At 45.6% G+C, this 13,946-nt stretch overlaps 1 protein-coding gene across 2 annotated transcripts in view; it reads right to left on the bottom strand.

The window, feature by feature from the left end:
* The window catches only part of LOC6584770, a 63,254-nt gene that overhangs the window by 28,256 nt on the left and 21,052 nt on the right, over nt 1-13,946 (bottom strand). Inside the window, exons 2-4 of one of the 2 annotated variants that reach the window (XM_044006995.1) lie at nt 4,641-5,997; nt 1,138-3,106; nt 608-1,067 (exon numbers count right to left, since the gene is read on the bottom strand). In XM_044006995.1, the coding sequence (XP_043862930.1) occupies nt 608-1,067; nt 1,138-3,106; nt 4,641-5,997 (3,786 nt within the window). Of the gene's footprint in view, nt 1-607; nt 1,068-1,137; nt 3,107-4,640; nt 6,007-13,946 lie in introns of both variants that reach the window. The other variant, XM_044006994.1, reaches the window with a different exon arrangement.

Below are 13,946 nucleotides of genomic sequence, written 5' to 3' on the forward strand. Positions count from 1 at the left end.
TATCGATAATTTTACTTTCTCAAACTCTTTCCGATTTAGTAGCTTTGATCTTATTTATCGACTGATAGATCTCTGCTATCAATAAGTATTTTATCAATATCATTAATTTGAATCAGTAACTTTACTTTCTCTTGAATTGTTTTATTTATTTATAAGCCTATCGATATATTTATTAACAGTTAATCTGTCTGTCTTTGTCTGATACTGCACTCTGCTATCGATATGTGTGTTGATTAAAATCATTGATTTTGTCTCAATAAATTTTATTTTCTCTCAAACATTTCTATTTATAAGACAATATCAAATTATCGATATCAGCTTTACTTTCATTCAAACAAGTCTATTTAAATGCTAGTATCATGTTATCAATATATTCCTCGATCAGTATGCATGGCTTGCCTCAATAGCTTTACTTACACTCAAACATTTCTATTTATAAGCTAGTATCAACTTATCGATATATTTATCGACTATATTTGATTAATGCTCTATCGATATCTCCACTATCACAAAACCTGAATCGATTCGCATACTAAGGCCCAAGTACAAGTCACATTTTTGCAATGTAATCGATAGCAATTTGATCCCTGCCCGATCGATAACTCACCTAACGTCCGCATGCAGCTCATTGCCGGCACCAAGTCCCTCCACTTGGGCCGCCTTCAGCTTCTGGCCCAAATAGTTGCCGGCCGTGGTGGCCGTGGTAAGCGTTGGCACGCCGCTCACCGGCTCCGTGGCTCCAGCTGCCGCATTGGGCACAGCAAAGCCAGCAGCAGCCGCTGATGCTGATGCTGCCGATGCTGCTGCTGCCGATGCTGCTGCTGCTGCTGTCGCTGCAGTCGACGTCGTCTTTACGATTTTATCGCCAGTTGCATTTGTCGAGGTTGCAGCGGCTGCCGTTGCAGCAGCGCCCGTTGCAGCATCATCGATGCCAGCGGGGGGCGCGGACGCCTTCACGTTGGCCATGACGACGCTCTGATAGCCAGGCTTAAAGCCATTGATGGCCACGCTAACCGCTGGCGTCGCCGTTGCCGTTGCCGTCGCATTGCCAGATGTTGCACCAGTTGCTGCAAGGAGAAATTCAAAATTAGCGAGTCTCGGCAGTAATTGAAATCCACTTCCACTGTAGCCACTTACCACTGTAGCCATCGGCAGCCGTTGCTTTGCTCTTGCCGGCCAGCTGCTCATCCGTCTCGACCGGCTGCTCCGCTGCCTTCACTGCCTTGCCATCGCCTGGCTGGGACTTGGATGCCTTGGACGCAGCAGCAATCGCAACAGTCGCACCAGCAGCAGCTGCTGCAGCTGCCTCGCCAGCAACATTCGCCGACGCACTTGTTGCCGTTGCTCCTGTTGCTGCTGCTGCTGCTGCTGCTGTTGCTCCTGTTGCTGCTGCTGCTGCTCCTGCTGCTGTTGCTGTTGCTGGCGCTTCCTCCTCAGCGGTTTTGGCTTTGGCGTCGCTGCTGCTGCCCGTTGAGATCTCCGTTTTAGCTGCTGCTGCTGCAGCTGTTGCATTCTTATTCGCTCCAGCTGGCGTCTTGCCCGCATCCGCTTTGTCCGCAGTTGTTGCTGTTGCTGCTGACGCTGACGCTGCCGTCGCTGCTGCTGCTGCTGCGGCGGCTGCTGCATTTTTGGCCACCTTTTCGCTGCCCGCCGCCGCTTCGGCAGCTTTGCTAACGGCGCTCGCCTTCTCGGCGGCACACTCGGCCGCCTTGGCGGCATCAGCGGCTGCCTTCTCGGCGACGCGTTCCCGTTCGGCGGCACGCTCGGCCCGTTCGCGTTCCGCCACGGCGCTGGAGCGATTACCGGACTTTTGTTGCTGTTCGCGTTGCAGGCGCGTCGTGACGCCCGTGGTCAGCGAATCGATGATGCACTGCGGCAGCTGGGCCTGCGCCTTGGCCGGATTCCGGCTGCTGCGTGTGCGTTGGCGGGATTTGCGCAGCAGCTGCTTATAGTTCTCCGTCTTCTTGCTGAGGTAGTAATAGCGTACGCAATCCTGCGGCGACTTGCGATCCAGGCTGGCGGCGATCATGCCAAAGTTCTTCGGATGCTGCAGATACTTCTCCTTGAACGTCTCCTTCTCGCCGGCCGTCCACAGATTGAGTGCCTTGCGCTCCTCATGGACGACAATCATGTTCTCGATGCGCCCGTTCTCGTTGTGGTAGGCGCAGCGACGCTGCCGGGCATCGTGCATCAGGGGCGGTATCACGGCATAGGAGCGCATCTTTTTGTCCTCCAACGCCTGCTCCTGCAGCCCGTCCATGATCTCCTCGAGGTCCGCCTCGGACTTGATGCGCGAGCCGACACGATTGAAGCGCTCCTTGTCCTCGCGCTGCTTGCGCAGCTCCGTGAACACCTTCTCGAAGAACTCGCGATTCTTGGCCTCGCGCGCCTTGCGCTTCGCGCTGCCCTCGGCCCGTTCGCAGCGGCGCTGCCAGTCGGCCTGATCCTTGGCATACTTCTCCACCAGGCCCTGGTTGTACTCCCAGCGGTCGGCCTTCATCTTGCGTATGTGCACGAGCAGCGGCGCCCGCACCAGTGTCTGATGCCGTTTGATCAGCTGCGACAGCGCCTCCACGTCCAGCGGCTGATTGTACAGCGGCAGCCAGGGGCGTGTCATGCTCTTCACGCCGCCCGCCTCGCTCACCGCGGAATGTTGTGCGGCGGCCGTCTTGCGGTTCGCCTCGTATACGCGCTGGGCCAGCAGCTGCGTGCGCCAGCCCAGCTCCATATACCGCTCATTGCCGCTCTCAGCTGCCGCCTGCTCGGCGGCCGCCTTCTGCTGCTTAACCGTCGCCGCCGCCGCCGCCGCCTCGTCCAGCAGCGTCTTCTCCTTCTTGCGCAGCGTTACCATTGCCGTTTCGGCATACTCGATTTCATTGTCAACGCGCTGGATTTGCAATAGCAGATCCTCCTTGGCGCTGTTGCTGCTGCTGCTGTTGCTGCTGTTACCGCCGCCGCTGCTGCTGCCGCTGTTATTATTGGCATTGTTGCTGCTGCTGCTGCTGCTGCTGTTAATGTTGCTGCTGCTGCTGGCGCCGCCTGTGCTGCTGCTGCGTCCACGCTCCTCTGCATTGTCGCTGGGCAGCGTTGGTGAAATGGCCTCCACCTGCCGTAGGTAATGAGAGAATTAATAGGCAAACATCTCAGAATATTGTGGTGCAGTGACATTAGCTGAACGCGATGCGATTAAATTATCGATGTTTATCGATGTTTATCGATGTTTATCGATGTTTTACTATCATTTTCTTTTCTGCTAAATAAGATATTCCCAATTCAAATCTTAAGCTTTGTAAACAAATCGAAGACGAGCTTTCATTAGACTGAGGGTGAAAAACTACTTTCGAAAGCACATTAAAGCTTTCACATAGCAATTAAATTGTTGGCAAAAGCTAGTTATAACTCAGATAGCTCATTGAATCAGTATATTTTGCACTACAATTGAGCAACTCAAGTATAGTAAAGCTTTTAGAAAGCACATTGAGGATCTGAAAAAGCACATTAAAGCTTTTATTAAACACATCAAAGCTAGATACATCCCTATAGAGCTACTTGACATAACTATAATCATTGTCTAATAAGCGATATTGCTTTATATAGATCTTTAGGGCGTATTTTAAGCTTTAATTGCTGGAATACAAAATGAACACATTACAAGTTTTTATTTTATATACTCTGAGCTCTGTTTTTTGAATATACACACTTCATACAAAGAATATAAATTGAATAAGATGAGAAGTTACTCTATTTGTGCATATCCTCACTATCTGAGATGAGTCTACTGTATATAGATTTCCTCTTATCTCTCTCTTGTTGGATTTCTAACTATTTATCTCTGCTTAATCTTAATTCCATAACAAGGATGAGAAGTGACTCTATTTGTGTATATTCTCTCCATTAAAGATAGTTCTCTGATATGGATCGAATATCTCAAGTTTTGCACAAAAATTAATGGATGTCTAAGAGCTGTCTAGCTATGCGTCTACTTTGCCCAATCTTAATTCTACAATTAAGATGAAGAGTTACTCTATTCGTGTGTATCCTCTCGATTAAAAATAGATCTTCTCTAGATATAGCAGTAACTCTAGTTGTGTATAGCCTCTCTATTAGAGATAAATCTTCTGTAATATAGATTTGCTCAAATCACTCATAAAAATGAATGAATTTCTAAGAGCCATCTATCTTAATGTTAATTCCATGGCAAGGATGAGAAGTGACCCTATGACTGTATATTTTCTCTATTATATGGTTACTCTTTGTTATAGATAGAATTTCTCTAGTTTTTCACAAAAATGAATAGATGTGCATCTCTTTTGCTTAGTCTTATATCGTAGATAAGTTAAGTTAGCAGTGACTCTAGATAAAGAAGTAACTCCATTTGTGTATATACTCTCTATTAGAGATAGATAGATCTTCTCTGATGTAGATTTGCTCAAATTTCTCACAAAGTTTATGGATTTCTATCCTTGCTGAATCTTTATTCCATGATAAGGATGCGAAGTGATCCTACTAGTATATACTCTCAATATGAAAGGTTCGTCTTATCTGTTATAGATCGAATTTCTTCAGTTAATTTTAATTCGATGATTAATCTATTGTTCAGCTAATGTCATTCACTGGCTTCAATCTCAACGATTCGTCACCTGTGGATGGTATGCTTCTGTGCTACTTGCTGCGGCTGCTGCCGCCACTGCTGCAGCTGCTGCTACTGAAGCTTGGGCGCTGCTGTTGCTGCTGCTGCTGCTGCTGTTGTTGTTGTTGTTGCTGCTGCTGCTGTTGCTGCTGCTGGTGGAGAAGCTGATCAGCTGCGCATTGGATGCTGACACAGTTGGCGGCGGCACCATGCCACGTGCCGCATGCACCTGCGACGTCAGCTGTTGCAGCTGCTGCTGCAGCTGTGGCAGCGTTTCCATCTTGAGCTGCTGCATGGCCAGCGGCGTCAGCACTGAGCCAGCGGGCATGTGCAACACGCGCCGCGACTGCTCCGCCTCATGATTGCTCTGCCTACTGTTGTGTTGCTGAGCTGGCGAGGAGCGTTGCTGCTGCTGTTGCTGCGGCTGCTGCTGCTGCTGTTGCTGGTGTGGCAGGTGATTCATGTTGCTGACATTGGCGTCGCTCAGGCGCTGCTTCTTATAGGGCTGACCCACGCTGCCCGGCGGCTCAGACAGCGACGGATGTTGCTGCTGTTGTTGCTGCTGCTGCTGCTGTTGCTGCTGTTGCTGCTGGCGCTGTCCAGCCGCTGCCAAGGCTGCGGCATTGGTCAGGTATTCGTTGTTGTAATGCAGCGACTGGTAATGCGACATGGCCTCCATGACGAGAACGCCGCCGGGCTGGGCGCCTGGCGGGGCCATGCTGCCGGCCACTTGGAGGACGCCGCCGCCGCCGCTGCTACTGCCTGGGCCGGCGGTTGAGGCGACGACGCCAATGCTGCTGCCGCCGCCGCCGCTGCTGCTGCCCGGGCCGCCTTTGCCACTGCCAACGGCAGCAGCGGCGGCGGCCACCGTCGCTGCACGCGCCGCCCGCTGAAACTCCGGCACCGACGCCTGCAGCTGAGGTATCCGCATATATGGACTCTCCCGATGATAGTTGGCCACCGGCGCAATCCCAATGCTGTACGCCGGTGGCTGTATAAAATGTTGCGGCGCATCCGCAAACTTGGCGTAGCTATTCGCCGCAGCTGCGGCCGCCGCGCTGCCCGGTCCAGGACGCGGAGGCGACAGCGGACTAGCTGCCGACCTCGACGACTGCTGCTGCTGCTGCTGCTGTTGTTGCTGCTGCTGCTGCTGCTGCTGTTGCTGCTGCTGTTGCTGCTGCTGTTGTTGCTGATGCTGTTGTTGCTGATGCTGTTGATGCTGCTGCTGCTGGTGGTGGTGGTGATGCATTTGCTGCTGTTGCTGCTGTTGCTGCTGCTGTTGTTGTTGCTGCTGTTGCTGATGCTGCTGCTGCTGATGGGATTGCAAGTGTCCGAGGCTCTTGACATACGGCTGCTGCTCCATTGTCCTGTACGACCAGTGGGGGAGAAAGAACAACAGATTATTAGATTTGTGTGTAGACATGCGATATATCTTACGATATATCTGACGATATATATCAATCTATTTATCAAGCTAACAACCTTTGCAACTCGGACAGATAAACTATTCATTCACTCATTCATTTCACTCTATATTTATATTATTAGCACCTAATGTACGTTTACGATATATATAACGATATATTAGACGATATATGTACAACTAATAAAAAAAACTAGGCAACTCGGATTGCTTGACTCTCCATTAATTCATTAACTCACTCATTAATTAAATTGAATATATATTATTATATATTTACAGTTATTCATTCATTTATTTATTCATTCATTCATTCATTCATATATTTATTAATTCATTTATTCCTTCATTTATTCATTTGTTCATTTATCATTATATTCCAACTATATCTATCTGTACAGTTCACTTCATAAATATCGATCAATATCGATTCATGTTCAGCGCAATATCGATATTTCCCTAATGAACAAGTTCAAGTCACTAATTAAGCTAGATATGAATTGGACTTGTTCAGCTGCAATGAAACCAATGCCAATAGAACGAATGGTTCATGAGCTATTAAACGAATCGTTCATGAACAATTGACAACTTTTTTTTTTAAATAAATTTATATTAGTTCTATAGTTCACTGTTTTGACTAAGTAGGCTAGTGAATAAGTTCCAGCTGTGAGCTATAACATTTAACCTATATACATATATGACCATTTAGAGTTCGCTCGTTTATGAACTACTAAAAATATTAATAAATAATTGCTCTTGGAACTAAACTTAACAATTAAGTGAACAATGAATTAGTTCTTTAATTCACACTGTTTGACTGAATGAGTTCCGATGGTGAACTACATAGCTTAATTAGATGTGACCAGCACTAGTTCAGCACTAGTTCATGAACTATTAATATCATTAATAATTGACCCTGAATTAAACTAAGCAATTATGTGAACAATGAATTAGTTCCTCCGTTTACATTGATTGACTGAATAAGTTCCAATGACGAGTTACATAAAATGAACAGCACTAGTTCGCTCTGTTGCATTTGCCAATGGAACGAATAGTTCATGAACTTTTGATATCAATAACAATTAAGCCTAGATCTTAACTAAATAATCAAGTGAGCAATGAATTAGTTCTTTAGTTCACACAGTTCGGACTGACTGAGTTAACTAGTTCGAATGAACTTAGTTATCAAGAATTCAACGCAATTCTCGCCCAACATACTTAAAACCAATCAAGCTACAGATGGATCCAAATTCCAAATTTTTTTACAATTTCGTCAGACATTCCTGCCTTTTATCTCTTTTTTTCTTCTTCTTTTTTTTTGTGTGTGTTTGTGTATCTTAAGCCAGCAGGTGCATTCAGTAATCGCTTGAAGGCCAGCGCTCAAGATGATGATGGCTTTATCAAGTGGCTAAACAGGTTTGACCCCATTGTGCACGCCTGGGCCAATCTACGCTAATCCGAGTGCAGCGCGCATCAATTTGCATAGAATGTAAAATTTATTAGTTGCATTTGAGCGATGCGCCTTAATGCTGCCTCTTCATATTTATTGAGGACACGAACCCGGCCGGCCGGCTGGCCGACAGCTTCACACATGTTGCACACGTTGCGGTGCGAATGTGAAGCGACCAAAATGAGCGAGAGAGCGAGTGTATAGCTACGCTGCTCGTTTTCGTGAGCTGTGTGCGCCTGTGTATGTGAGCGAGCGAGTGCGACAAAGCAGCATGACAGTTCGACATGTTCGAGCAACATGTGTGCGGCGAACGGCAACATCGAGCGTGCTGCGGCAGCATGTTGCCGCAACATGTGCACAACGAACATGTCAAGCAGCAACATCAGCAATTCTGCTGCCGCTGCTGTTCGTTCGCTGCTGCTGCTGCTGCTGCTGCGGCCTATGCCATAATCCACCCCAAGTCCGTCGTCATTATTAAAATATCTTTTTTAAACGGTTGCGTCGCAGCTGCTGACGCTTGGGCCGTTGCGTTTGAGTTGTGATTAACGTGCGACGCGTTTGACCCGACAGAGCGAACGTCACACACGTCAGGCAAATGTTGTCGCCAGTGGGAGGGGTAGCCATGAGAAACAGACACCCGCATACACAGCTCGGTCGGTTATTAATTCATTAAATAATAATGACACATAGACAGAGCGAGAGAGCGAAATAGAGAGAGAGAGAGAGGGATAGACAGAGTTTAGCGACGCTGCGCAGAGCAGCGGAATGCATAGCTGCAACGTTGCCAAACTTCAGTGATAGCTATTTTTAAAGAATGAAGCAGGCGAAACAACAGCACGCTTTAAAGCTGCGCTACCACCCCCTCTCTGCACACTCATTCATACACACACACACACACATTCAAACGAAGTAATATGTATGTGTGTATGTGCTGTGGCGGCGTTGGCGACAGCGGCTTCTGTCTGGCTCATTCAGCTTTAAAATCAAACGACGACGACGTCGACGCTGCTGCTGCTGCTGCTGCTGCTGCTCCTGCTAGCTGCCATTTCTCATCAATCATATCGACCTACAGCAATCACACACACACACACACACACACACACACATCTGTACATACAATGTGTGCATGCAAACGAAATTGAGCCTCTCGCACCCCGAGAACTCGACACACACACACACAGAGATTTCCTTTCCTCTGCAATCACACCACGATGTTGCTGCCCCCCCGTTGCCCAGTGCCTGTGCCCGCGTTGCCAACGATTGCCAATTTGCGAGCTCCTTTGAATTCGAGTTGCAAGTTTCGAGTTGCCAGCTTCGAGTTTCTTTCGTTTTGATGGCTTACCTGCAACGAGTAAGAGAGAGAGAGAGAGATAGAGATAGCGAATTAGTATGCGTGTGCGTTCATTATTGATTGCATAAGGCTTTAATTATAAAATAGCTTTCTATTTGCAATTTAATATTCCATTCCATGGCATTCCATTCCCTGCCATTCCCTGCCATTCCCTTCTATGCCATTCGCATTTCTGGCTTGTCTCTTATCGAATTTCATTTGTATTTTCTAAGGTATATTTAATTAACTTTAGGAGCCATTTAATATGCCATTTCATTGATTATTGTTTTCTACTCAGCCATTAGATATAGATATATGTATGTATGTATGTATTTACTATATATATATTTATTTATTTTTTACATGTCTATTTCAATTTTCTCTTTTGTTATCAAAGACTTGCACACTTTATTTACTTGCTTTAATTACTTTTGCGCGTGTTTTTGTTTTCTTTCGTCCAGCTTGAAGCACATGAAAAGCTTTTCGACGCATTAGCTAAAGAAATTGAAAAACAACAACAAATTGCAAAAAGAACTTTCTTTCTGCTGCTGTCAGTTATCGTTTGTCCTCTGTTCTCTCAATTTGATTTTAATCTATTTTCACTTGCCCCATCTCCAGTTGAAAATGCAACTTTAATGGACACAAACAGCAAAACGAAGAAGAAGGAGAAGAAGAAGAAGAAACTCAAAACAAAACAAAAACTACGAAAAGAGCTTTGCTTTTAATAAGCTCTGTTGCTGACGCTCTTCAAGTCGGCTCTCTCGCTCGCTCTCGCTCTCTCGCTCGCTCTCTCTTAACATCTCTGTTTTGCGTGGGCTTTAAAGTTGCGCCAGAAACAACACCGACAACAACTACAACTACACTTACAACATCAACAAATAATTAAAATTTGCAGCTTGAACAACTTCTTTTTTTTTTTGTTGTTGTTGTTTGTTTTGTTTTCTGTTTTTGTTTTGCATTTCTGTTGAAAAGTGGCTGCGCAGCAGCTGCGACGCTGGCAGCGCCACTGAGACAGGCCACATGTGCCGTTATGTGCCTGTGCAAGTGCAATGTATACATGTATATACATATATAAATGTGTGTGTGAGTGTGTGAGTGTGTGCGTCGACTGGCAGCATCCTTGCGAGCAGCGCCACCCAATGCGGCCCATTCAACAGCCACGCCTGTGAGCCACATTGCATGTGCTATATGCAGATACATACATATATGCATGTATACATACGTGTGTGTGTGTGTGTATGCAAGTATATATGCATGCCTGTGTGTGAGTGGCATATATAAAATAAAAGTCGCCATACAAGAAAAACTAACAGCGAGGGCAGCCAAAGGGCAGGCACACAACCACACACACACATACACACTTACACGAGCCAAACTGTGTGCAGAGGCGAATGCGAAAAGAGAAGAAGCAGCAGCAACAACAACAGCAACGGCAACGGCAACAACAACAACCGTTAAGTTGTCCTGAAGGCAAATGCCGCTACAACGCAGTAAAAGCAGCAGAAGCTTGAGGCAACAACTCTCTCACATTCAACCCTGCCCTCCCTTTGCCGTGCTCCCTCTTCTGCTCACTCTCTCTCTCACTCACTCACTCTCCATCTGTCACTCTCGGCCTGCCCCACCCATCGCCCAGCGGTCCATGCCCAGGCGTCTGCTCTTTGGCAAGTGCAAAAATTTATCGATTTTCTGTGTGTGTTTTTGCAGAGTTTTTAACGGTTACGTAGAGCCCCGCGTGTGTGCAGCAGGGGGAGGGAAGGTACACAAGGAAGGGCGACAACGGACATGCCTTGTTATGAATGTAGAAAACCAACCACCCTAGACCCCCCCGCCCCACTCGCTCGCCCCGCAAACCGAGTCAGGGGCGTGGACAGCAGCTGGTAAGGTAGACAGCCAGGTAGCTAGATGAGTTGGTTGAGTTAGGTAGGTAGGTAGGTGCACTTTGTATGCCGACATGGCTGATTATTATCCTGGGCAACTCTTCCTGCCAGAGAGAGACAGAGAGAGAGAGAGAGAGAGTTGGACTGAGAGAGACACAGAGAGCCAAAAAGATGGGAGTAACGGCGGCGACGAGAAAACAACTTTAAAAACAAACTTTCATTCTGTCTGTGTATTGTGTGTGCGAGTGTGTGTGTGTGTTTATTACACCCTGTGCCATGTGCCATGTGCCCGGTGTGGCCCTGTGTGCCATTAAATTTCTGTTGAACTGGAAATTTAATTTGCGGCTGAGACTACCAACAGCTTAAGAGGCTTAGACGCAATAGAAGAGAATGAGAGAGCGCAGATACATAAGATAAATGAGACATAGGGGAAGCAGCCAAGAGAGGGAGCGAATGACAAATGGAGAGAGAGAGAGAGACAGAGAGAGAGAGAGAGAGCTATATAGCAGTTTGGGTCAGCTGCAGCAGTGTGCAGCCAACTATAAAATTGGCCACCCTGCCTCCTCCCCCTTCTGCTAACTGCCTTTATTTTTGTTAAATTTTTTGTTGCCAGCACTTTAAGAAAACTTTATGCCTTGGCCTCAGCACAATGGAATCGACAGTGTTGTAAAAGGTATTCTGATCGAAGTCGGCTGCGAAATCGTTAAGCAACTGGACGGCGACCCCATGACTTCTTTAGTCGAACTGAATGCGCTCTGTGGAGGTAACTTAAGCAGCTTTCCAACACTGGCAACAGTAAACTCTATTGCTGTTAGTGTAGTCGGGCCTTATTAATCTAGCCCCACTTAAAAAGCCAGCAAATACCTATTCAAAATTGAGCAATACAACACTATATGTAACTTGATTTGGTTAATGGACTTTTCAACACTACTGTTGTACATCTGAGTTGCTAAACACTACATGAACTCGATTGTAAATACTTTAAGAGACAGTGAGACAAGAGCTACATATTGCAATGCTATAATTGACAGTAAAATACTAAATATAGCTTCACTAATCATTAACCAACACTGAAACACAAAAGCTGTACGCTAATCAACATTTTAGCAATTCTTTTACCAGTATTTACAAATACAGCAAACATATATGCCAAAAAATTGTCTATCTAGATAGATTAACCAACACTGGAAATGCCACAACTTATTTAATTGTTCTACGAATATTTCATATTCCAAGCACCTTCTACTGACTACAGTCTGAACAATAATAAGCAACTGTACATTAACGTTATGCAACACTACAACTGCGTAACACTGTCTAAAGAACGCTTTAAATGTAAATCCAGCATTCAAAACTTAAATCGTGTTTCCAACATGAAAGAACGGCTTTTAGCACATAAGCTTCATTCACTCCCAAGTAGATATGTATGTGTGTATATGTTGGTATATCCCGCACTCCCCCACTCCGCATGTACCCCTCCGGCCTAGCTCCAACTAAAAGAAAATACTATAATTTAGTATTCAAAGCTTCGTCGCGGGCATTCATATGTTATCTCATCTGGCGCGCCCAAATGGGGAGCTTCATTCATGGAATTGCACATGGGGGCTAAGGGTAGGGGCGATGTTGCCTTTACATTTGGTAATTTGAAAGGTTTCAAAGAAACACAGAGACATAGAGCGAGAATTGACATAGGGAGAGACAGACAGACAGAGAGAGAGAGAGAGCTATGAGGGAAAGATATGTATATATGTATGTATGTTGCTGTAGATACATGCGACACAACACAAAGCACACGTAAATCCCATTCAATTCTATTGAGAAATCAGCTTTTGTTTCGCACAATACTAGAGGATTGAGATAGAATAGAATAGGATTATATTATCTTTATACTAAGCAATTCAATAATGTATTATGTAAACACTCACACGCACACATATGTATATACATGTACTGTGTGCCCCTATCATCATTACTCTATCTCCCTCTCACTCTTTCGCTGCTGCTGTCTTCTTCGCGCAATTGATTGGGCTTCACAAACAATTCGCTATTAATTGGCGTTGCATGCAGCAAAGAAGAAGAGAGTAAAGCAACTGCGAGAGGCAGAGATGAGACAGAGAGAGAGAGAGAGAGAGAGAGCGAGAGAGAGAGAGAGCGAGAGAGAGAGAGAGCGAGAGAGAGAGAGAGAGCGAGAGAGGGGGAGTATGGGTGACAGAGAAAGAGAGAGAGGGGGGAGTGTGGGTGACAGAGAGAGAAAAAGAGAGAGAGAGAGAGAGAAACAGCTTTAGCAACTTTAAACGTAGTTGTCTTGCAATTCTTCCATTGCATTGTTTCGCTTCGTTTTGTTTTGCTAGCGTTTCGCTGTCGAAATAATTTAAGGTTTTCTACAGCAAGAAATTTTTGTTGCTGTTTCATTTGTAGCTTTTTTATACTCATTCACGAAAGTGAAATGAGTATATTGGTTTTGTGCAATGTCCGTCTTGCTGTCCGTCCGTCTGTCCGTATGAACGCAATCTATTTCGGCGCTATTGAAGCTAGAGACTTGAAATTTGGAACACATACTCGTGTATATCTCCGATTTATAAAGTGTTAAAATTTTCCCGATCCGCCCACTAGGGGCGTGGCAAATCGGAAAATGCATCTTCCGATATACCAAAAATCATGTTAGTTAAAGAGCTAGAATGCTGAAATTTGGAATATAGATCCGCATCGACCACCCAAGATCACGAGCTATGGCGGATATATCTCCGCCCATTGGGGGCGTGGCAAATCGGATAAAACTGTATCTCCTAAAGTTGTACACCTAGGATGCTGAACGTGCACGTCAGCTAATGCTATGATTTTATAAAGTCTGAAGGCAAAATTATAAGCCTACGTCCATTAGGGGCATGGCAAATCGGACCTGAAGATATAGTGATTTTTTAAATTCTGCTATATTTTGGACACTATTGATGCCAGAGACCTCAAATTTTGTATAAATACTCGGGGTAGTCACCCAAGACCAAAAAGTTTTGTCGGATATATGTCCGCCCACAGGGGGCGTGGCAAACCGAAAAAGTTTATATCTCCTAACGTATAATAGCTACAAGCTTTAAATTTGGATAGTTGAGTTACTGGTAGCCTCCTCTATCGATGCCCTAAAAAATCATTTTTACGCCTCTTTAGGGGCGTGGCATATCGAAAAATACCCTGTAATTTTCACATTTTTTGAGCGTAAGAAAAATTTGCATTTAGGTTACCGG

Source organism: Drosophila mojavensis, unplaced genomic scaffold (genome assembly GCF_018153725.1).
Source record: "Drosophila mojavensis isolate 15081-1352.22 unplaced genomic scaffold, ASM1815372v1 contig_136, whole genome shotgun sequence".
Taxonomy (NCBI): Eukaryota; Metazoa; Arthropoda; class Insecta; order Diptera; family Drosophilidae; genus Drosophila; species Drosophila mojavensis.